The 26,092-nt window shown below is 42.2% G+C and overlaps 1 protein-coding gene across 22 annotated transcripts in view; it reads right to left on the bottom strand.

Moving 5' to 3' along the window:
• Positions 1–26,092, bottom strand: part of LOC551123 (RNA-binding protein Musashi homolog Rbp6) — a 739,303-nt gene that overhangs the window by 299,939 nt on the left and 413,272 nt on the right. For 20 of the 22 annotated variants that reach the window (XM_026439281.1, XM_026439282.1, XM_026439266.1 and 17 more), the window contains one exon: positions 3,382–3,466. In XM_026439281.1, the coding sequence (XP_026295066.1) occupies positions 3,382–3,466 (85 nt within the window). Of the gene's footprint in view, positions 1–3,381; positions 3,467–14,878; positions 14,882–18,538; positions 18,544–26,092 lie in introns of those variants that run through there. The other 2 variants (XM_026439284.1, XM_016910672.2) reach the window with 1 other exon arrangement.

Genomic DNA, 26,092 nt, shown 5'->3' with positions numbered 1-26,092 from the left:
TAAAGGAATCTTTCACTTTTTTGCAAAACTGAATGAAACTAGAGCGTAAAAAAAAAATTAAACCGTTTAATAACCGTAACAGAGATGAAATAAAAATTCAAGAATTAAAAAATACTATTATTTTAAATGGAGCAAGAATTAACTTTAGAAAGATCGATCGTGCGCAGAAGATAAAATAGAGAGAGAGAGAGAAATAGAAACAAATATATCCAATTGTTCCACAAATTAAAAGTCGAACAATAAACAATTATTCTTTAGAAATATTTGGAACGAGAAAAATACTATACCATTCCTTTCAAATTTCCTAAAAAAAAAACTTCCCTCTCTTTTTAATCCCTCTTACTTTTAATAACTTACAATTATTCACCGCAATTCGAACGATCCATTCTCCGCTCTATTTATTTAATTAAAACCAAAGAAACAAACAACAGATTCCAATGAATCTTACCTGTATTTCCCCGTATCATCGTCGAGCGCGCTTCATCATTTTTATAATTCGAAGAGAGGAAAGAGGAGGGCTAATAAGAGAGGCGAGGAGAGGATAATAAGAAACGGGCGACGAAAGAAAGTGTACTAAGAGAGAGTGATATTACGAAACGGATGAAAATCGAGGCGAAATCGGTGTCTGGTGTCGTCAATCTCTTCCTCGTCTGCGGGGGCGGCGACGAATTTTCATCCGGCTCGATGACACGCAACCAGCGTGTAGGATCCGCAGCTGTTGTCGCGACTTCCGGCCCGCCGCCTGCCCCTCGCCGCCATTCCTTTATTTCGTTTATTTTCTCCCCGCGAACAACGCGGGCCAAGGGCCTCTTCAGAAAGAACACGAGAGCGTTCATTAACGCGGCCGGAGACGAACGATCCGCTAATTAATGTGACGAAGCTTGTCAGTGGACGAGAGCGCGGTCTCTTCTTCCCCTCCTCACCTTCCCTTCTCCCGTCTTGCGTCCCCGTGCGAAGGATGACGGAAGGGAGGAAAGGAAGGAACAGAAGCGAATGAAGACAAATCGATGGCAAATCGAGGATGGAAGGCAAGATACGGTTTCGAGCTCGTTTAGACGGATTTAGGAAGATCGACGAAGATATATTTATATGATAGTGAGCTCGTAAATGAAAAGGAATGATTCGTTAAGATTCGATAAGATTTTGTTCTCGAATTATTAAGTTACTTTCTTTCTATACATTTTAAATTCATATTCTGTATCTCTTTTCTCATCTTACTTTTAATTCTTTTAACGGAACCTCGAATCCACAAGCAATATTCCTTACGGGATCTCGTCAAAATTTCCAGAGTTCGAGAAAGAAACGAAGGCAACGCGTATGCGACGTGGCAGATAAAGAGAGGCGAGCGGGCCAAGGGAGGGGGAATAAGCCTTAAATAGGATGCGGCAGGTTTAGCCTCGTGCACATCCCTATCTCGTTTCCCGGCGCGCTATCGAGGAGGTGTTAGACACCGGCGCGGAGCGCTCGCAATTTGCATTAGGCGAGCGAATTACGCGAAATTTATGTGAGTCTGGATATACCCCCTCGTAGGTAACGGCGGGCAACGGCGCCCAACCACCACCGGTTAATACGTATTCCGAGTACTTGCGGGAACGGGTGCACGGCCGTCGTACTTATGCTCGTGTGGACAGCTAATGTCCGCAACTATTTCTCTCTGTCCGTCCCCTCCGCCGCCGTTCAACCCTTATCCCCGCGATATTATTCCAGGCCACCGTATTGTCTCCTGAGAAGCTGGAGGGAGAAATGTATTTGGCAAACGGTGACACGTCGCGGCGCGGCACGATTAATCTCTGCCAAAAGCATCGTTCCGGTCAATGCGGCGGCGCAACGACGCGTGCCGTCCCCCGATTCGTCGCTGGTAATTGTCTAAGCGCGCGTGAAACGAGCCGGTGAAATTTTCCACCCCCTTCGTTCCCCTCCGTTTTCTTCGATACCCTCGTGATACTACTTTCGTTTCAAAAAGAATTTTTTTCCAATCGAGAATCGATTCGGAAGAAGAGTTGACAATTTTTCGAAGAGAATTTTGAGAATGGAAAAATTTCGCGAATTGAAATTTTTCAAGGAAGATTTTTTTTTTTTTGAGAATCGAGAGAATCTCTCGAGGGAAAATTATTTTTCCATCGCGGAGGGGAAAGCGTGTGAAGGGAGGATTAATAAAAGAATCTGGATATCCGCGCGAAATTGCGACTACTCGAAGATATTTATGGTAAATGACTTTAGGAACGCACGGGGTATAATTACGTCGTGAAAATGGAATTTTGGTTTTAATCAGAATGAAATTGTGAACGTCGGATTGGAGTATTATAAATGTCGGACGTATTATGCATAATTGCGTGTCTTTATGAATTTACTGGACATTAATACACGTAATTTGCATGGTTTTGTTCGGATTATTATTATTACGTTACGGGGACGGATAATTTAAATAAATTACCGAAATGTTCAATGGGAATAATAAGGATTATGCTCAAAAATTGTCGTTTAACGTGAAAATGTTCGGTTGTGGTAAGTTTCGTAAAATCTAATTACTTCAATCACGTTATCCACACCCGTTTATAATAATTATACATAATTTTTTTTTTTTTTTTTTAATTTTAAATCACGAAACGGACACGCTCTGCACGCATTCTTTTCATCAAACAGAAAACTCTACCCCTACAAATTTCTTTATCCTAACATTTCTAACATTTAATAAATTCTCTCCGTATTCTTCGCATCTCCACGAATTTCCACCGAAAAATTTGTTTGCCCTGTTCTCGATGCTGGAACGTGGTTCCAATAACCAATCAATTTCTTGCGCCAAATGAAATCGAGACAAATGACGGGCGCGGGAATCAAGACACGAGTCCAATCTTATCTATCAACGCGTTCAATTAACTTGGATCGTGCTGTATCGATTATCTCTTGATCGAGAAATCCACGGTTAATTACTTTCATCACTCGAACCATGATTTTTCGTCTCGACGTTTTCCACACGAAATTTCGAGATCGATGCTTCTTCTCGTTCGACCACAACTCTTCGTCATCTTTTTATGTCCTGTAGCTTGTTGCACACGCCCGTCTCACAGAGTAGATGCCAACGATATTAAGACGATCATCGTTGAGCGCACGATGAACTAACGATCCCCTATTAGCGCGTAACAGAATGCCACCGCGAAGACGTGACCGTTTTTAACGACCGCGTTCGATAATTATGCCGCGAGAGCAGCGTAAACCCGATATAACTAGTTTTTCTCTTCTAATTGGCCTCGTAGGCGATGATAAAAGTCCCAGAGTCGTTATCTCGAATTAGACGGAATTAGCGATTATGGGGAGAATGCAAGAAATTTTATAATATTTATAGAGATATAGAATTTGTAATGAAAATGCACGCATACTTACTTTCTTGCCGTCCAACTCGTGATTACCCTGCGCCAGCACTTTGTCCACACTCGCCGGATCTGCGAACGTGATGAATCCGAAGCCCCTGTTAACAGAAAACGAAAAATACATCTTACGACATTTGCAACGATTTACAGAGCAATCAAATCAGATCCAATTCATTCTTCTATTCACGAAAATCTAATATTTCACAGTTATATTCGTACAAATGATGTCATCCCACTCGAAGAGACACACGTCGTCGCTCGCAAGAGGTTTTGGCAAAATTATATCGCTCTCACCCTTCGAAATTGTTACGTCCCCTAGAGCGACTCTTTTCACGATACAACACGATTCGTACAACAAGACGACCGCAGCAAGGGGGTGGGAGGAGGCCGTGACTCTCGAGTGAAACAAATATCGGCCGGCGCGGCGTCCGGTGCCATAAATTTCGCGGGGGACACCGTGTACATACAGATATATTAAAAGATAGTTTGCCGAGGAGGAGGAGAAGGACAGATGTGGGAGGATCGAGGGGGATGGTGAAAGAGGAGGAGGAGGCAGGGGTAGTCGCCGATCTCGAGTGGCTTGTATCCGGGATTGGAGGAGCCGGTGCATACGAGGCGAGAGGCGAGCGATCGGACGGCAAAGCGGTTTGCATTTTTCATGCCGGGGCCGGGGGTGTGCAGTTATTGAAAATATTTACATGTTATTTATGGGCCGCACATGCTCCGGGAAGCGAACGCGCCAATTCGAACTCCGCCGTGTCTCGCCGCGGATACTTTTCCTTGCCTTTTAAGAATCTGGTGCATGCGGTTCTCCGGAGGAGGAGGAGAAGAATGGAGAATTTGGAGGCGAGGATATATATATATAGCGGCTAGATTGGATATAGCGTTGTTTTCGACGTCTAGTGTCGTCGTTTGTCACCGTGGTGAATTTCGTTTGCTTCTTTTTTTCCTTTTCCTTTTCTTTTCTTTTCTTTTTTTTTGTACACGAGTTTTAGGAGGATTGAAACTTTTGCGGGGACGCGAAGTATCGTGATGAAAATATGGTCGATGCATTCCGCGCTGAAAGATTGATGTATTTGCGTATAGAGAAAGTGGATTATAGAGTTTTTTTTTTTTTTTCTTTTTAGAGTTTTAGACGAGATTGAATATCTCGAGTGTTTAATCTCGGGATTCAATTTAATTTAACACGGGAAACACGGTATCGATTTTATACTTTTATCACGAAATATATTCGCACGAAATTAAAGATAGTTTAATTTCTTCCCTTTCTTCTTGCTGGCCAATATCATTTAATTCCTTCCTTTTGAGCCCGAGTCTCAAGAATTCCACGAAACGTGGTATCTTTTCTTCTTTCTCTCTCTTTTTTTTTTCTTTTTACCTCAAGGAACCACGAGCCCTCGAGCAGATTGAATTTTTGATGGATACAATTTCCTTATTTCAAGCTCCTTTGCCGAGCTTCTTCGTCGGCGGCCAACCGACTTCCTGAAACAGTAACTGAATGCATGTGGCCACCTTTAACATACGCGACATAGAACGAGAGACACTCGAATGGGGCAAAGTTGGAACTGGTGTCGCGTGAACTTCGACCATTTTTGTACCTCGTTTACAGGGATTTACGAGGCACGGGTATACGGTATCGTGAATTGCCGAAATTGGCAGATTCTCCGGCTTGTTTGCGGAATTGAATGTCACGCTTAAGCGGCCGCCCCCTATACAACTTGATTTACGCGGCTCGTTCGAAATAAAGTTTTCCATGTCGGGGCAACTAGAACTCGTTATATATTTTTACTTCTCTTTCATTTAAATTGCAACCAGTTTAAATAAATTTATATATATATATATATATAAAGTACACTAAAATGAAGATTTCTTCGTTCGTATATTAATTGCGAAATGTAATTCTGGAGAAAGGAAAGAAAAAAAGAACAGAGATCGCATTTCGTTCAATTAAGACACAGTGTTTCAGATTTACGTCAGAGCATTATGCTACGATCGAACAGAAGATTTGAATAGAAAATTTTATGTACGCGGATAAGTACATATGTAAAGCTGTATCGGATAATTGGAATATGTAATTTCTCATTGAACGAAAATGTCATTCGTTATCCAAGGGATGATTTCCATTCCGAATCCAAATAAACCGGTAAAATCTGTTGACGTACTAAAGAGATTATTTAAGCAAACGTTGCTCCATCAAAATTTCCATGTGTGTACCAATGTAGCCGAATTGGCTTCCATATTCAAACGTTTACTTAGACTTGTACCGCATCCATATATATATATATATATATATATATATCTTCACCATTCAGTTGCAACATGACAGCTTCATAGCTACTATAGATCCCTCCTTATAATAACAATACGTGTGCCCGTATACCTGTCCCCCTATCGAGCAATAAATCTATTAGCGGCAATAAAGTGTGTATACGCACGTGTACGTGTAGTGAAATTTGCACTAGTCAAGAGCAGACCTCGTTAAAACGATTTATCAGAGGAGCAGTGGTAGGTATTCTAAATTTTCACCGATTTATTATGCCACCAGTCGTACACGCATAAAGTAGATCGGCGAAAAGATGAAATTTATAGGTTAAAGATGCCTGAAGGAATAAAATAGGGGAGTAGAAATGTTATGATTGGCGTGAGAATTGTATATCTTTCCATTATGATTATAATAAATCGCGTGAAAAATTATTAAATAGTTGGCCGGGGATCAGTATATCGGTGTAATAATATTAATAAATTCAGTTGAGATTGATGATTTCAATTCGTACCGGTTTTGTTTCGCTAGATGCGACGATGTGTGCGCGCGCAAATTATTAATTTGATTTATTTAGAAACGTTAGATAAATTCTTGGTGTAAAATTAAACGGATCGCGGATTACAATATCTCCTGTGATAAAACGGGCTATTTTAAAGCATGGGATACTCGGAATAAGTATGTAATTGTCAAAATTGATTATATTTTGTCAGCGAAATACATATATATATATCCTATTTGACGCAAATAACGGTTCATTATATTATTCGCGTATTAAATACGTTAATAAATTATTTAACATTCGTATACCAATCATAACGAAGTAATAACAAAACGATTAAATATATTTAAATATCGTTTAAATTCTGCTTATAATTATTTACTATTTCACGGATCCAAGGGAAAATTGAAAATTGAACGGACGATAGGCGAATACATACATATATATATCGTATAATCAAAATTACAATGAAATAAAGTATCTCGGCAACGTCCCCCGTTCCATTATCAGTATGATCCCCCATTATCCCCGGGAAGAGGACCTCGGGACCTTTCGAGGACCGTATTACCCCCGCCCCTCGAAATGGGAATAAACCTATCCACGTTCGCAATTTCGCTGACGATTTATCCACCTACGTGTTTTCCCCGGCCACGTGTACATATACGCGGCGCAGAATTTTGAAAATTCTCGGCCGCGGAAACAACAATCGTGGCAAACGAACGCAGGCTGAATCGGCAGTCGTCCAATCAACATTAAAACACCAAACACCGACGATACTGAGAGAGAGAGAGAGAAAAAGAAAAAAAAAACATCGACCGCCACCACTTGCCGGCCACACGCATTTACATGTATTCCCTTCTCTTCCCCTCCCCTCCCCGTATGCGTGCTCATTCCGCGGACTTCGTGTTTACGATGATGCAACGGAAATCATCGATACATTGATCGATCCTCGTAATTTGATATCGCGTCGCATCCTCGCTCACGATTCTCTGCAAAGTGACGATATATCCGTGACGGGATGCGTTTCGACGTATTGGTATCTCTCGTCAAGTGAGAGAGACAATTACAGGCGCGAGACAATAATTTTATAACGGGAAGAGAGAAGATTGTATAATCGAGAGTTTGATTTTTCTCGTGTAAAAAACACGAGGAGGAATTAAAGGTTTTTCTTTTTGTTTTCTAAGTCAAGAGGGAACCGTATTGAAGCTGATTTTTCTTTTTGTTGATAGGTTGAGGAGATGTAAGAACTCAAAATGTCCATGAATGGGGTGCAGTCTGTTTGGTCTTATCGAGATGAATGAAAAATTCTCAAGGAACGAAGTTGTCTTTTCCATTCATTCATCAATTTCACTATTAATTGTATCAAACTGTTGAAACACCATCGACGAAGAAGAAGAAGAAGTGAATCGATCTTTTTCATTGTTTCACCCGACACGTCACTTTGGATCGCTAGCTATTCTACATCGCGAGACAAAAAAGAGAAAATCGTGATTTTAGTGGGTAGAATAAAAAAAAAAAAGAGAAAAAAAGGAAAAGAGTAAAGGGGCGCGGATCCATCGAGCGTCGTGGTCCTCCTCGCTTGTCACTCGACCATTGTACGTGAATAATCTATAAAAGGCTGAGTAGAAGGATGGCGGATGACGTGTCTCTTGTCTACTTGAGCACGGCTTCTACTACGATCCTCCGCTTCTCATCCCCCTCCCTCGTCGTCTGACCTGGCTTGCCTCTCCTCCTTAACCATCCTCTCCTGCCTTGCTCTCTCTCCCTCTCTCTCTCTCTTCCCCTTTTTCGAGGCAACCCAACCACGGAAGAGTGTCACGCAGGGCTGACGCGGTGCATTTGTTTGTCACGCGCTCTCCACGCCGCGGAAAAAGAACCCTCCTCCTCTCCGCTGTGTAAGGCCGGCCGAGATGGATGAGAATCCATGGTGGAGCTGGTGAAATCGCTGGTAAATCGTTGAATCTGAATCTGTTAACGCGATCTGTGGACGCGAATCGTTCCAAGGCGATGATAAACGACGCGATCAAAGATGATTCTCGCCCGATTTCTTCGACGATGGAATTACGGAGCAACGAAGAATTTCCTTTCCTCAGAAGGAAGCCGATACAGGGAAAGAAAGGAGAGAAGGGAGGCGAGCGTTAATTCTAAATCTTGCCTCGGGTGTTAATACGAGGAGATAATCTGTAAAGGATTTATGGATTATCCATCGGTTGATCCTTTTATTATTTTACGCGAAGAAGTCATATCCTCCGAAGGGGGATAATTTACGTCCCCGATTGCGAAGGAAGAGGGAGGGGGAGGAGGGAACCGCAAAGCGAGTAGAAAGTAATGGGTGAGGTTAAAGAGGTACTTTATTTGGAGTCGACGGGGGTCGAGCTCGGATACTGCAGAGGATGGATGGGATAATGTCCGTCAAAGTGAAGGTGGAAAGTTTAACGACTGTGTCATCGTTTTAAGATGGTTTATGGATTGTTCTACTTTGTCCCGAGTTATCTTTTCAGAGTCGTTGTTCGAGAAAAGAAATGAGATCGATATAATGATTTCGATGGAAAATCAAGAGCATTGGAAATTTGTATCGATAAAATTGTTTTCTTTTTTTTTTTTTTGCATAAAATTATAGAAAGAATGCAAACGTTTGAATACATCTTTATTAACATCGTCGAAAGGAGAATTGTTTCGAATTGATGTGTTTTTACACGAGAGAATAAAAGATAATTTAATCGTAACCTGTAATAAATTTATGATCGATAGAATTTTAATTTGATCAGTTTAAACGAAGGAGACGACGGCGGATGTTTCCTGCGTTACAGCGAGGAAAATGAACGACAAGTACAGCGTGGTACGATAGAAGGATAACGTCATAATAAATCTGCAGAGTAATCTTTACGCTGAGATAATGAGATTTTTTATCACCTTTAGTCGAATGGAGTCTTTGTCAGAGATAACGAGGTCTGAAGCGACAGGAAAAATTATAGGCTAAGAAAAGGAATTTTACTTTAAGTTCACTAAATGTGAATGGAGAGAATCTTCGCGCGAAGGGGATAGTTTTGTAGACACTTTTTAATCTTCGAGTACCCATCGCGCAGTTTGATGCGGCCATTATTAAAACAAAAAATCCCGTTCCAATTGGATATCATCACCATCTTGACAAATAAAAAAAAAAAATTATAAATATAAATTATAAATTCATCGAAATAAAATTAAATTCCGGATTTATAATAACGTAAGGATTATAATTCGTGCAACAAACGATGAAATTCAAACAGAGTTGAACTGTGAAATTTCCTACTTTTCTTTCTACAAAATGTGAAGATATTGCACACGACTTTAATTCCAAGACAAAAGAAACTATCCTCTCCTTTCCTCCCAATCCTTATTGGTGTTCTCGCATCGCTATTTGTACCTATAGCACTTCTTTCGGAGTTAGAAGATTAGTTTTAGAATGGGAATTACCGAAACTTTTGAACAGAACATTCGGCCCAAGAATCAGCGGAACGTCGAGCCCTGAATTAATAGAGAAACATTCGAACATGGTTAACTTCCGTACAATCCTCGAATCACGCCAAGCTCGAATTCTTTACATTGGAGTTCTTAAAAGTTTTAATCTTGAGCCTGCTATCTTATTAAACCTCGAACTAAAATTATAAACCCCCGGTGATTTATATGCCAGTTCTACAATTTTTCTTCGCGTTCAATTCCCCTTTAATTGAAGAAAGTAAATTCAACGATGATTAACACGTTCGAATCTCCATCTCTTCTAGAATTCTCGACCTATCGTTCGATAATTTCGCACGTTTAAAAGAAGAAACGCACGAAAGATGAAATCGACAAATATCGTGAATACCGTATAGAAGAAATGAGCTCCACCAGCAAGGAAGGAATTTACCGCAACGTGGGGGTGGATATCATGCACGTTACGAACGAACACGGCTGGATAGGTAACAGAAGGGTGGGTGGCGGAGGGTGGGTCGAGCAAGAGAAAGGAGGCAAGTGTATTAGGTGTATTTATGTAGGCGGTTTCATTGCGCGCGAAGTTACTGTAAGTACCGGCAGTTACTTAACTCGACAGTTTCTACTATTGCAGTAACCGTGGTAGCGGGAACGAAGGCGGCAGCCATATACCTATTCGAGGAGAGCTCTACCTTCCTTGGAGCTGAAGCTAGTTATGGACGTAGCCAGGGAGAGTGAGAGTAACTTCACGTAGCTTCCACGATTCAAGAAACCATCTCCTTTTCCACTTCTCCTCCCCTACTCCCTCTCTCTCTCTCTCTCCTCTCGCCTTAGCTCGTTGCTTCGTTGCTCAACTATATGGTAACTGCTCTTTAACCAACCGCCTTAATCCGCTTTTCTCTTTCCAAGGCGAAGACAATCACCCACCCCGTGTGCCGGTCCTTCGATCCTCCGTCTCTCGTCGATCTTCTCCCTCCCTCCTCTCGCGCCCCTGTTTTCGATTTACTGGCGGGATTTCCTCGCCTCCGTGGACTTTCCACGGAAGATTTTCGACGCCCGATACGGGTGGCCATTTTCTCGAGAATACGTTTTCTTTTTTCTTTCTTTTTTTTTTTGGGAGGGGACGCGAATCGCACTACGATCGAATTGGACAGTAGACATTGGGACGGTGGAAGAAATTTGTTGGAAGATGATTTCTGGGACGATAGGAAGGGTTGAGAAGGAAGGGTTGGAGGCCACAAGCGTTGAAAAGTTAAGGAGGAACGGAAAGATACGGTTATGTGTTAATTACACGGAATTTTTTCCTTAATTAAAACTCCTTTGTCTTTCTCGGTTACCCCCCTTAACGGCAAGTCCCGAGGTTGTTATCAGCGAATTAAAAATTTAATTAAACTTTCTCCGCCGATTCCATTAACAAGAATCGAATATTGAATATTACATTTATAACACAATTAGTTTGGAGTTTGACTTCTTCAAAATGTATGAATAAAATTTTAATAGTCGTACGTTTATAAAAAATATATATATATATATATATATTCCATTTAATTCGAGAAATATTCTTAACCTCGTCATTAAGCATAAATTTAATTTTCCTCCTTTCCTCCTTTATCTTTCCAAAGAAGGAAAGGAAACAAATATACGACTGGGGCAAAAATTAATAAAAAATATCGCGAAACTAATATAATCTCCCGACTCTCATCACCGTTTGTACAATTTAAAAAGCGACCCATATAATAACGCACGTGTATTTTCCAAGCACACCGCAATACTGGGAGCAATATAGAGGCTATTATCGGGCCCGACATTTTGAATCGAATTACAAGAAAACCGCGAGAGCGCGTAATAACGCCCACCCCACCCACCCCCGACACCGTCGAGCTTGCACACCGCTTTTATACACCGCGTTTCCCACTTCTTTTCTTCCACTCTCCTTCTTCAGGTATCCCTGACCGCCTCCAGACCAACCACCACCGCCTCCTCCCCCTCCTGTCTTCCACCGTGCTCGCCTTAATGACCGGCTGAATATTTATAAAGTCGACATCGTCTAGGTGGTCGGTAGCAAGACCGTGAAAGCCACCGCCGTCCCATGGAGTTTCATTGTAATTGCCCTGTTCTTCTTGACTTTTCCTTGAAACGGGATCCCGTTGAATTGCATTATGCAAATTGCAATCCCTCTAAGTCACCTCGTCCGTCCGCTGCAGGCGGGAGAGGGTGGTAAGAAAAAGGGAAGAGGGGCGAAAAAAAATGAAAGGAGAGAGAGGAAGAAGAAGAAGAAAATCTGGCTGATCCGTTTCCCCTTCCCCAACCGCGATAACGACCGAGCTTCGACGCTCTTAACGACCAAATTATGGGCACCGCATGCATAATCGTCCCCTCCGTTTTATAATAATTTCGCGAAATATTCTCTCGCTCCTCCTCGCTGGACGTGTAATTAAGCATCGGGCACGGGAAAGAAAGAAAGGAAGAAAGAAAGGAAGGAAGGAAGGAAGAAAGAAAGCGAGGGCGAAACTTATTCTTGGGAGGATTGGTTGAAACTATGAAAGGGTGGCTTGTGGGAGACGCGGAAGATTGGATGACGACGCTTATAAGATTGGAGGTTGGCGGGTAGTTGGAGAGTTGGTGAAAGATATCGTCTGCAGATTCTCGGCTCGCTCGAGACGCGAGTTTGATGGAGAGATGTTTAAATGTGTTGTTTCGCGGAACTTTGGTGTGCGTTTATTGAATGTACGCGAGGATGGATCATATTCGAATAAAATCTTGAAACGATATTGTTACTATTTAGGCTCGAGGCAAGTATCGAATTGATTGAAGAAAAACTGGTAATTCTATTTCCTTTAATTTTATGTATAAATTCTTACAAATTCGTTTAAATTTGTTCAAAAAAATATGTATATTTCCATCAGGAAAAGGATAAGCGAAACAATTAAATTGTTTCACGCAGTGTATACATTTCTTTTTGTAAAAAAAAAATCGCGTGCAAAGATGTGGAAGAAGAATTTGGAAGAAAAATTCTGCTCTCTTTCCTTCGAAGGAAAACGAGGAGGGCGGGCGAAACGAAGTTAGAGCGCGAAAAGGGGTGGAAAGAAACGAAAACGGAAATTCGTAGCGTTCGCTCGGAATGATGAGCAGACGTAATTTTCTAATTTCATTACATTTTTAACTCGCGACAACTTTTTCTTGCCGTGGGCTGCGACCAGGCGAAAGTGGCGGGAGGGGTGCATGGGGGAGGGGGTGGAATGCGCGCAGGGATAGCACGGGCAAGGATATGAATATTCATCGGGCATTTAGGCCGCGACGTAACTCAATTAGCGGCGGAATAATTGGCCGCTGCCCGACACAGAGCGCGGAACGAGCTGCTACGAGGAGAGACCCGCTCCTCCTGTCTCTCTCTCTCTCTCCCTCCACGTACCTCCTAGTTCCATTTTCCCCTCTCCCCTCGATCCGATTTGCCGGCAAACTTCTTGGGCTTGACGAATCTCGAATACGATTTACGAAAAAAACTCGATGGGAAAATTGTTCGTACGATTAAATATCGAAAGAATTGGAGGGAAACTCTTTTGGGACAGAGGACGCGTTTCTCAGAAATGTAAGTTTATACACTTTGAGAGAACGATTATTTTTTAAATCATCGATAAACTTTGAATTCGATTTTCCAAAATATTATTTAATACATTGGTTAAAAATCAATCGAGATGCGGCAAGAAATCTCATCCGATTAAAAGGAGAGAAAATTACTTAATCCCTTAAGACAACGGAAGCGTAGTCGAGAATTTAGCAATCTTCGTTTTATTAACAAGAAAAATTTAAAAGAAAAAAAGAAAGAAAGAAAGGAAAAGAGGAGATTTCCCTCTTATTTCTCTTCGACTTTATTCGCGCGACTTCCGATAAATAATTTATCCCCGGGGATGAAGCATTACAGCAATACGTCTTGGGGGGTGGAAAATTAATTTCATTCCCGGATTGTCACGCACACACCAACCGTAGTCCAGCCGATCCCTTTCAAGTCTTGTCCGTCCCGGTACGCCGGAATTCGTTAATATTCATAGCCGCAGGGGATGGCCGGCTCGGATAACGCTTATCTCGCCGCTGAAATAACTCGATAGCCGCGTGATCCTGACTCAGCGCTTTCTCGCATCCTCGCTTCAATATTTTTTCTCCGCGGGACACACCGATGCGATCGGCCGTTCGGGATCAAACGTTTCGCGTGTATCTCTGAACCGTGTGGGGTCGCGGAACGACGGGAATTCTTTCTCCCAGTTTATGAGTTTCATCCCCCGTTTCGAGGAGGGGGATAGAGAAGTCCTTTGTGAGGAGGGAATAGGCTGCTGCTTGTCGGCAGGATTGACAGAATTATTTTTCACGAGAAGTGGAGATATTTAACCTCCGCTTCGACAATCTGGATCCCATTGTGAGAGAAGGAATGATCATAAATGTTTAAAACACTTTGAAAAATTTACGAATCAACAGATAAATTCCATTTTCAATACAAGTAATGCATTTTTCAATTTTCCATTCTTTCTCTTCTCTCGTTAAAAATATAAATTTCCCCAAACTGCTTGTTTAATTTCATCCTGTTAAAATTATCATTCGTGCATATAGATGGAGCGAAAAAAACCATCCCTGTATAAAAATATCTGAACCGAGCACGGATCTCGCGCGATCGAACTCGTTGCAAGATTTCCAGAATCTGCTCAAATCCGTAGGATACCGTGAGACGCGTGAGGAGAAAGGGAAGGAGGGGGGAGGAGAAAAAAAACCGGCGGATGACCACCTGTTGATGCGCTGTTGAATATTCGTTGTGCGTCTTGCCGAGTGATTATTGTAAATTTTTCGCGAATACCCGAAGTGTTTTTCGACCGCGAAACGCCTCGACCAGGCGTATAAAATCGCGAGGAGAAACGACGAGGAGATTCGAATATCCGTTTTTTTCTCTTTTCCACGACCAAGTTCGCGTGTTGGTCGCGAAGGATCGCAATTTGATTCCCGGTACGCTCGAGTGGAAGCGAAGGATTGAGAAGGTTCCCAGGAGGAGTACGGTCGAGTGGACGGATCGTTCGTTCTCATCCTTAGCAGCCCCTTTCCCTCCCTTCTCGCGACGCCCTCTTCAAGTCTCGAGCAGACACGAAGTAGCCACTCTCCGCGATTTCGAATCCGAGCCGACCCTCGCCCACGAGCCCGCCACCACGCCACTTTGATCTCCTCTCGCGAGAAACAAGGCCCCCGTTGTGACGGGGCCTCCTTCCCTTGATCCAGAGAGTGCTAATTCCAGCTGATTGACGGCGTGAACGCCTTCACCTTCTTGGGAAAGAATCGAGAACAGACTTCACGCGCGAGATGAACTTTGATTCAAATTTTTCGAATTATCGGCAATGCAATTTTTAAAACTCTGTTTCCTCGATCAGACTAATGAGGGATAAGTTTAAGATTCGGGGAAGAGAATGTAAGAAGCTACGAAATGTTTATTTCATGAATTATTGAATTCCTCTCCGAGCTTTCGAAAATTTTCTCCATCTCCCAAAATATTGGTGTTTTAATATTCCATACATCAATTTGAAAGATTTCTTTTACTTCGATCCCAGCTCGACGTGACCATTCAAGCGAATCTGCAAATATTTCAACCCCCTGTATTATATCGGTCAATGCCATTCCCCGTCTGACAGACGAATTTCACCATCGCCGCCACGTCGACGAATCTCTCTTTGGCCCATCCTCTCGAAACTCTCGACCGTTCCGCTTATAAAAAGAATTGATAATGGAGCTCGAGCCGAAGAGGAAGGGAGGGGGATGGAAGATTGGTGACGACGCGCGAGTTTGAGAAGAGGAGGAGAGAAGAGTGCGAGAAGAGTGCGAGACACGGGTTGGAGACGGGGCGAAAGGAGAACAAAAAAGAAAAAAAGAAAGAAAAAAGAAGAGAAGGAGGAGAAGGGGGAGAAGAAGTTGCAGAACGGTGCAAGAGAATCACTTGACGCAAGAGAGCGAGACGTCGGGTGCTTGCATCCAGGAAAATGGAAGGGTAGGCTCTGGCTTCCGCCTGTCTGTTACCATAGCGACCTCGGCCGCCCTTTGGCTGAGCAAAAGGGCCACAGGCGGTAAATCTCTTGTACGTACAATAATCCTACATTGCTGCGGCTTGCCATTTTGCAATCCAACTTTGCATTCTATCCTGACCCCTTCGATCGTCGCACTTTCATCTCGATTTCGTCCTCCTCTTCTGTGAAAACACACATGAACGAAAGTGCAAAGATTAATGAATTTGACGAAAAATAGGAATTAAACTCGATTAAACTCGTTTTTGATTGGATTCCAAAACCATATTGAAAGAAACCAATAATATCAACCCTTATTATTCTCCACGGCAAACTCTGCAGAATACCCACAACCGCAGATAATCGTCGAATCGAGATCACACCCCCACGATCTAACATTCCCCATTCATCCTCCATTTTGATTCACAAAACAGTTTGAACAGTCTCTCTCTCGTTGGAACTTGCCCCAGTTTCGAAATGGGAAAAGCATCGGCGCTTACTCGGGTCATAAGAGTCGACAACCTAATTCATCGTGGGAGGAGGAGGGGATGAGTTAGGCTAACCCTTTCCTCTCTCTCTCAGGAGATTCACGGTGTTCCACGGTCCCACTTAACCGGCCGATGGAAAATCGTGCAGGCGGCCCGGATCCCAGGAATGCAATTTTCAGATTCCCGAACGCGCAAGTGCTCCTCGCCCCGTTCACGGGGCGGCGCATAAATGCTCGCATAGATTTCGGATAAGGAGCGCGCATTCTGTCACCGGAAACGGTGGACGGCGGAAACTGTAGCAAACTGGAGCTACGAGCTGCATTAGCGCATACTTGGAAGAGTGGGGGCAGAGGGAGGGTAAGCTCAATTCCTCCTCGCAATTCCGAGACGGCCATATCATCCCCTTTTCTTCTTCTTTCAAAAGGCAACATGAATAACCGGCAACAATTTCGACCGTTTTATCTACTCCTCCTTCTCCGCCTGAACCCCTGCTGCTCCTCTTTTGTTGGGACCATCAGTGCGTGCGGTGGCCAAGTGGGCGCGTTAGATGAGCTTGTATTTATTTTTCAAGTATTGGGGAAAATTGTAGGCAGAAGGAAAAGGAAAGGAAAGGAGAGGAGGAGGATTCATTGTCGCGATTCCACGCGGATTATACGAGAAAATTATTGTGCGATCGGAAGGGAAGGAAAGGAGTTTTTGAATCGAAGAAACGAGAACTATATTCTTCTTTTTTTTTTTAAATAGAACGATATTGAAAAAGTATGCATTAGGATACGATGATACGATTCATCTAATAATTATTCAATTTAGTGAAATACGAATTTATGATGCGTAAAATAAATCAGATTTATATTAGAGGGAAGAGATAAATAAACGAATTGACCAATTTGAAAGGTGAATTAGGGGAAACTTTTGGCCGAATAATCGATTAAATTGCTCTCAAAGGTTTTATTTGGTTTAATTTTATTCAATTATACGAGTTATATTTTATTGCGATATGGGTATTGATGTATTCAATTGTTTTACAAAATTCGCGTAAGCGAAACTGTATTTATATTTCATATTTTTTTGAGAGTATTTTATTTTTTTTTTTTTTCCATTTTTCCCCCCATCCAAGATATTTAATTTTAGTTATTGTTGCGCCATTTTTCAATTTATTTTAATATCGTTTTATTCGACGGTTTAAAATAATATGTATCTACATCGCCAATAATGCGAGAAATATTAAATAAATTTTCTCCAAAATTGCAATTAATTTCGAAATATTACGATATATATAATATACCATAATATACAAACGGATGAATATAAAAAAAAAAAAAAATCTAATCGAAAGATGAAGTTTCTTTCATCCAAATTCCAATATCCAGGGATGATTTCCAATATCATCTCCACTACGATGTCCAAAATTTATCTTTTATCGAATTATATCGTTGGAATAAAAGGCAAAGTGCGAAAAAAAGTTGTGAAAGCATCTAATCTCGTAAAAAAAAGTCATAATGTAGACGCATTTACGAGACTCCCGCGTGCTATAAGATGTTGGATTGGAACTAGATTCGGTCGATTTGAGAAAAATGAGATTTTCATCCATCCCTTGTCACCCTGGACGATATTCATAAACTGTGAATAACGGCCTCACATAACCCTCCCCTTCGTCGTTCCAGGAAACGCGATGAAACGCTTGTACGAAAAAAAAAAAGAGTCGTCATAAAGGCGAGGCTGCACGCACGAGGAAAAGAAAAGTTAATGTTATTTCTTTTGCCCCGATGTTTTCGGTTATTTCCTCATATCGTTTCCTCCCAAATATTGATAAATAATATAACTTTCGTCTTTCGACGAGTTCTCGTTGAGGATCTATTAAAATCATTTCGTGAGAGCGCACAAAACAATCGTCTTAAATTTTATGAATATTAATATCTTTTGATACGATTCGAGGAAAGAGAATTTGAAACTTTGAAATGGAGTAACAATTATTTATCGCAATAAAATGAGAGAGAGTATCATCATACAAGTGTAATTGATAAAATTGGAAACGTAAAAAAATGGATTAGGAGATAAAACTCGATATTCCTTTCATCGAAAATGGTTCATACGTCGAGGCAAACTTTTCCTACCTTGGAAAGATGCACTACTGTATTGGGAGAGTTTTTTTTTAAGAGGAAAACATTCGACACGTGACAATAACGTGACACGAGTGTGGGCGGCAAATGTGAATTTCCACTCCTAAATCTTTTTTAACAACAATTTTCTGCAATTGCGCGATAAAATTTCAACTTCTCCATGTCTTGAAAACGTGGAAGACGAAACTCAACTCGATGACACAACATTTCGTTGTTTCGTTTTCCGTCAAAACTTCTCTCTATTGAATAACTTCGATTGGAAATTTTGAAAAAAGGCACTCGATATTATGATCGAATCGGGAGGGGAAAGAACATTTATACGATCGTCGCATCTTGTCCCCTCGAAATCGAGTCGAAAAGTGAGTGGTGGTGGTCCCTTTCATCCCTCCGCGCCACTTTTTCCCAATTCACCGCTGTCAGAATTATCTTCGGGATAAAAACTGTTTACGATCGTTAAGTCCTCGTTACACTCGTCGCTTAATCCGCGAGAAGAAAAGAAGGGAAAATAGAATAGAGAGAAAAACCCAATTACAGCGTGCAACGGGGGGGTAATTTGCAATAATTCACATGGAGCTCCCGCGACACGTAGCGGGCAAGTAATAGTAGTAGTAGTAGTAGTAGTAGTAACGGTATGTTGTTAATCAGCCTCGCGTGGCAACAAGCACCTGCACCTACGTATGAATAGGAGAGCGTGTGGGGGAGGAGGCGCACGTGTGGAACAGTGGTTCTCCTCGAACGAATCCCTCGGCTCGTTGAACAAACGCGATAAACTTACCCCCAAACCTTGAAAGTAGTAAGCTTTGAGTCATTTTTTAATTAAGATCCTTACACTCTTTCTTCGTCCGTTGTTCTCTCATTTTCCCTCCCCTCGTTTCGCCCAATTGGTACCCAATTAAATTGCGCCGTTTCTTCTACAGCCGCGTAATCGAGAACCGAAAGGTAAAAATCGTCGAGTTGCTGCGGTTATTTTTTAATTACTTCACCGCGAAACAGTTGGATAGTTCTTCGTTCTTCAGTTCTCTTTCGATTCCCTGAAAATCGGAATTTGAAGGCGGATGACGCGTGAGAAATCGGGACGAGGAGACGCGACTCTTAAACTCGGCGAGTATGGAGGCGTTCCATTTGCATTTTATCGTTTAATATAAGTTTATGCGAGGGTGGAGAGGCCGTTTCGGCGAATATACAAACCGAGGCGATGCGTCTTCCATCCCGATGTGTCTTTGCCCTCGTAAATGATGGAAGCTGCGTTATAATTTTGACAAATAAGAACGTAGTGCCGCGGGTGGTTGGGGCGCGAGCGAAATACGACGTGTTTGCCCTGCCTCGTAACGTTCCACCGTGCGGAATAATAATAATAACGGGGAAATTTCCAAACACGGAGCCACCAATGTGAAATGGTGGAAAAGTTATTAGTAAGTAAGCGACGCGGTGCGCGGTATAAATGCAGATTTTTCAAAATTGAGAGTAATGATGTAGAAAAAAAAGCCAAAGATACTCGTTGAATATTTTATATGTCTGGTTAATGTAATTTTTATCTCGTAAATAGGTTCAAAAACCAGGCAACCAAATTATTATCTTATAAAAACAAGTTCAATCACATTTCGTTCCATTATATTCTTCTATAAATTATTTTCCAATCATCGACAAATTCTTTCTCGTTCCAAATTTTATCCTATAATTCCTTTTCACGTATCAATCCTCCTCGTATAAATAATAAATTTCCAAACTGCCAGCAAGAAGTACAAGTACACATCTACATGTGTCCATCTAGTTGTCCCCACGAACGAATAAAACGAGCGAAAATGATCAAACAGACATCAATACCACCTCTCGATCCCAACTCCTCCTCCCAACCACCCGTAAAGTCGACGAAGCAGGACAAACTCGCAGGACCCTCCCGATATTCCAAACATTCTTCAACATCGAAAACGAGGAGGGTTCGACGTTCGGAAAACACGAGCCTCTATTGCCGCCCCTTTGATCCTCCGTGTCGTCATCCATCAGAGAGACCGCGAATTTTTCATATTTCTTCTTGGAAAAAACTTGGTGAAAAGAGTGGAGTAACAGGGTGGATCGAGGCGAAGAAGACACCCCCTATGAAAAAAAATGTTCCACGGTGACCGGTGTAAATCGGCGTCCACCCCCTCCCTCCTGTGAAGATACGTCAGATACGTATGAAAAGGGCGGTTGGACCACCCTTTTCCCTCGAACCACGGGATGGCACACCGGGTTTATGACACGCACGAAGCTGTACGTGTCAGTCGTGAGGATACGGCTTTCGATTTCCGCTTGGTCATCGTAAAAGAAGGGGTGCGATAATGTTCCAACTATGCTATATTTTTTTTCATAGTGAATTAAGAAGAAAAGGGCCAAAGAAAGGGTCCTGTCGCGATTGTGCGATGGAAGAAGGAGAGAGAGAGACGTCTGTTGTACCCGCGAGATTCCTTAACCGTGGCACAGGGGCACTTATGCGTCGCTTAAAGTGGCATAACGGGCTACAATGGGCTTGAAAATGAAGGCTAAACGGTCTGTCACATCGTTTCTCTCCTTTTAGACGAGAGATGGAGAGAGAGAAAGAGAATTGGAAGAATGATTTTTAAGAATCGTGTACGTTTATCGATCCTTAATATTACTTTATTAATTTATTTATTTTAATATTATTATATTTTGCAAGAATATTTTATCCCACAAGATAGCAATATTCTTCTTTCGATAAATAAGATAGTATTAACATGAAAAAAAAAAAGGAGGAAAACGGTTTTTGTCACGCGGGATCATCCGGTGTTCAGGCGCAAATAGCCTGGTAAGAGCTATTCTCGGTGATGGGTCGTCGAAAATTGGTGGATTTTTCCTCTATGTCTTCCTCCCTATCTAAATCTGCCAATTTCCAATGGATGCAACGGCGTCGCGAATCTTTGGATGTTTACTCGACGCCACGCGGTGAAAAGCGGGCCGACGTGGAGAATACACGGGAAACAGAAAACCGTTGCAACCGTTGCTGGAAAGACGGTGGTGACGTGAGGGCGAGGAGGGAGGGGGAGAGGTTGGAACAGACGAGGTGGAAAAAGGAACGGAGGGAAATGAAGAGAATACAGGGCGGAGAGAAAGAGAGGAAGGAGGAAGAAGAAGAGAAGGAAGAAGAAGAAGAAGAAAGCGGATTCGAATCTTTACCAACCACTCGGCGAGACACCTGCGGGAGGAAAATCTCCTCTGCCTTTGAAAAGCGAGGAAGTGGAGAGGTTTATTGAGTCCTGGAACACGTAGTCTCCCGAGGACATGCCGGAAAGTGCGAGTGAAACCTCTTCTTCACCCATCCGTCCCACCCCGCCCCGCCACGCACCGCATACAACCAAGCCGCCGGTGAGGGGCGAGGGGGTGAAAGTGTATTTACTACTCGTTGCCGGGGAAAGAGAGAGACAGACAGGGGGAGCCGGTGGCTTCGCGATTTTAAGAAAATGCTTGGGACTCGTTTCGCGATTCCCAAGATTTAAAATGAAAGGGAGAAGGGGAGAGAATCGAGAGAAATTGATAGTTTCACGGGGAAATGGTGATTCTTCAGAGGAATTGTTGAAACAAGTTGAAAATGGAATAAATATTGTTGGTTTCGTCGATAAGAGATGAGATCTTGTTTATGTAATATTTTTAATTTTCGCAATATTTGAAATTCTACGTGTCTTTTATCCTTTAAGTAGGAATTTATCTTAGAAAAGTATTGAAAAAGATCAAATGGAAAGGATCGAATTGATGATTAAAATAAGCAGGATACGATTATCCTGTTAATGGTTGATTAAGGGTTGAAATGTTCGTTGCGATATAAAATTAGATGGAAATTAATCGGACAGAAAAACTGTACGAGTATGCAGAGAATGGATCGTCGAATTCGTGAACTATTTGACGTGAATTCGAGGAATTCACGAAGCACTTAAAAAGTTAAAAGTGAAAAATTACAGGAAAAAAGAAAAAAGTAATAATAATTATTCGAAACTCTAAATTCCACGTAAAACCTGTTGATACCAACACCGACGACTTTCCACGTCGATCAACCTAATCGAACTTGGATTCGTTCGAGAATCCTCCATCGAGAATCGGCGAAGTTCTCTGTTCGCCAACCACAAGAAGAAAAAACACAAGAAGCCAACGTTCGACCGAAAAAAAAAAAAAAGAAAAAAGAAAGAAAAAAGAGACAACGGTCGATGAAAAATCATCGAAAGCAGTTCCAGCCGAAGAATAGCACGTGGAAAAATATCACGTCTGTGGCAAATACGAGGCGAAAGTTCTTGGAAGGTAGTGTTGGGTGGATAACTCGTACGCCATGCAGGAACGTAATTGGATATAATTTTTGCGGGCCGACTAACCGAATTAGACGGCGGTATGTTTGCGTTACTGGCGGCTATGCTGCTCCCGGCGTCGTCGCGAGATGGGTGGCGCGAGGGCGGAAGGGGGATGAAAAGCCCGCGGGGTAACAACCGCCGCGAATTATTAACAGAAGCAGCGGCGCCTCGCCCCTACGAGTCACGCCGTGTGGCAAAGTAAATCAGCCCACGGCGATTGCGAGCGGAACAGAGAGGCTCACACCTGTACTTCCTACCTTTTCCTTTTCCTACCCTCTCTCGTCTCTCTCTCCCTCTCCTACTTTTCTCCACGTCGAATAAATCGGGTTGGATTATTCCTAGGGATCCTGCGGCTCTGCGTGTTTGCGTTCCGTGTAACGAGTGGATTTCGTAATGGGGGGGGTTGAGTTTGGCCCGCGTTGTTTCAGATTTCGCGGGAATTTTTTTCGGTAATAGGATTGGAGATTGCGGGGGAGGGATGAGTCGTTTAAAAATTTTAAAAGGCGGAAATTCGGGAAATTTGAGCGGAGATAAAGATGAAAAGAGGAAGATGAAATGCATTCACAGTGAAACGAACGAATCAAGAACGAAATTGTAATATAAAATTTGGATGTTCGGCAATGGAAACCCCAGAAAATGTATCTGTATTTACGTACGATTTTGATCTTCGAAGAAAGAGGAATTTGAACAATTATCTAACGATCTCCACTGAATTAATTATATTGTGCCGTGTTAGATGTTAAATCCTGGACAATTTACGATTAATTGTTCCGACCATGCCTATTGTCTATTCCCAAACTATAGTGGAGAATCACCCGAATCCGCCCTATGTTTTAACGCACGAAAATTGCACGTATTTCCAATTAGTAGAACAATCGGGGAATAACGCGATTGTTGCGCCCGCACAGCAAATACAACGAAATTATCGAGTCAGGCGAAAAATTGGGGATCGAACGTCCCGGAACGATTACAGTTCAGCCGATTCAGCATTCAGACAATTTTCATTTTATCGAGCGCCGGATTCGTGAATGTTTAAACATCCTCGCCGGAAGAATCATGCCGTGGCAAGTACAGGAATGGAATAAATTTCGAATTTACGAATCGAACTTTTATATCGCTTGTTTCGTCGACGAAGAAGACGATCCTGCCGCGATTTATCGCCCCTCCGAGACGCTTCTTGACCCGTTAATTTCTCGGGTAAATTCGAGGGAATTGTTCGTGGAGCGAAAAGCTTCGAAGAAGGAATAAAAAAAAAAAGAGAGAGAGAGAGCGAAAGGGATATTTCGAACGACGGAGGAAAGAGAAAGCAGAAAAAAGGGAAAGGAAAAAAATAATGATAATAAAGGAGGGTGGAAGCGAGCGAGCTCTCGCGTATTTACGCGGATGTAAAATGGAATCAGTTTATGGCAGGAATTAAACTCCCGTGAAATGAAATCGCCATCGCTGCAAAGTTATCAAGCGGAGAGTTACAGGCAGAAATACAAACGACCAATGAGACGGTAAAAATTTATTGTGTGTACCGAAGGAAATACCGAGAGGAGCAAGAGAATGCCAACGAAACGGTTGAATGATAAATGAAATAGGTACGTTGCGAGCTCCCCTTTCTCCCTTCCTTTTTTTACGATCATTTTTATATCATACGGGATAATTTTCTTGAGAGGGGGAGAGAATCCTTGCTCGTTCGCGATGATGGTTAAACTCGTCTCGAACTCATCATCCTTTCAGAAAAAGATCTAATCGAGTGAAAATCATGATTTTTAATTGACTTAAATTCGTCGACGTAAAAAAAAAAAGAGTACCATGAGATTAAGATATTCGAGGGAAAGGTACACGGATTAAAATTATCGCCCTTGCTTATAACCATTTAACTTGCAATATTTGCCCTACAATTACAGCGAGCAAATTTGATCACGTAGGTAACGTTAATGAACAGATACACGGGTAGGATATATCCTTGAAATGTTTCATTCAATTTGTCCGGTTCATGAAGCTCGTAAAGTGACGTCTCTACTCGCACGTCGTATCGGAGCTAGTTTAGCAAGAAGAGTCGAGCCCTGAGTAACACCATGGATGCGGCCACAAACACGGAAACGACGATGGCACGATGGAGGGCCAGGACGGAGAGAACGATGTTATCGTTCCGTTTTAGCCTGACATCTTAGGACCGCCATAAACGATTCCCCTCGAAGACCTGCGGCTTCAGCTGAATCAACCTTATAACACCTCGCGTAATCTGGTTGGCTGGCGGGCAATATGGAACTGGAATATCTAAACTACAACGGTGTTACTCACGGTTCACGTATCGGCCCGTGTAATGTCTTAACTCCGTTCCTTCTTGTGTGCCTTTCTTTTTAAAGGGATTTTCCATCGGGAAACGACCATGCAAGACGTTCACATCGACGTCGTTCCCCCTATCTTTATTGGTCGTACGTTGTCGATCGTGATGATCACTAAATAACGTGGATTTTCGATCGAAAGAGGTGGAATTAAGGGATAACGAGATTATACAATGAAATTGTTGACCACGTTCAAGCGAGACTTTTCTTTTTTCGAAATCTTATCGATTCTATTTTTTTGAACGTGGAGAATGATTTGGGTAAAATTAAGAAAGCGGATGTTTCAGCCAATTTTAATATAAATATATCACATGTTAAAAATTCCAAGTTTACGTGGGAAACTTTATACATAAACTAGATCCAATTTTTTATACAAAAGATTTATCGAGGATAATTCTTCTTTTGAAAATGAATTTCAAAATGAAGATTCTTGATGCTTGAAGAAATAGTTTTTCTTTTTTTATCCGAATCAGAGATTTTAAATATTTCGTAAAGAAGAAAAAAGAAAAAAAAAAGAAGAAAAGAAAAATGATACTCCAACGGAGCGGACAGAATTTAAGAGGAGCGGACTTATATTAAAATTTCGCAACATTTACGATAGCCGTAAAAGTTTCCCGATCCGCTTTATAGCGGGAGCATTAATGATTCTCACGAGCATTCAGCTGACGTCCGACAAAAGCAGTTTAACCGACACAGACGTGGCAATCGTGCCGTTGATACGACACCGGCCGTCTCTTTCTTCGCGCGGAGAGACGCAATCTCGGTCAGCAGAAATTTAATTAAGAAGTACGCACGTCGAAGAAAACGCGCACGACCCTTCCCTCCTCTCCTTCTTTCTCCCCTCCGCCTTTTTCATTCTCTCTTCATTTATCAGAATTCCGACTTCTCGGGGGCGCAATCCGTTGATTAGAACGACGATCGGTTTTGTCCCCCTCTTACATTATGGCTTTCTGGTCAAGTTTTTCGCGTAAAATTTCGAAATATCCTCCGTCAAATTTATCGAATCCAGGAATTATATCGTTATAACGTATCGAATAATGATTTTCACAATCTCGAGACCGAATGCTGTTACAAAATTTTCACGATAATTTCCGAGAACGAAAAGAAGAAGATTCGAGCAATTGGATTCGCTCGTTGGTGGGAGGGGTATCAAGAACGAAGCTAAGTGAATCCGGGGCGGCCATTCGGGGTAATTAGCGAGGCGCCTA

Source organism: Apis mellifera, linkage group LG2 (assembly GCF_003254395.2).
Source record: "Apis mellifera strain DH4 linkage group LG2, Amel_HAv3.1, whole genome shotgun sequence".
NCBI lineage: Eukaryota > Metazoa > Arthropoda > Insecta > Hymenoptera > Apidae > Apis > Apis mellifera.
Note: the sequence above shows the minus strand (reverse complement) of the source record. Positions and strands in the feature narration are given on the sequence as shown.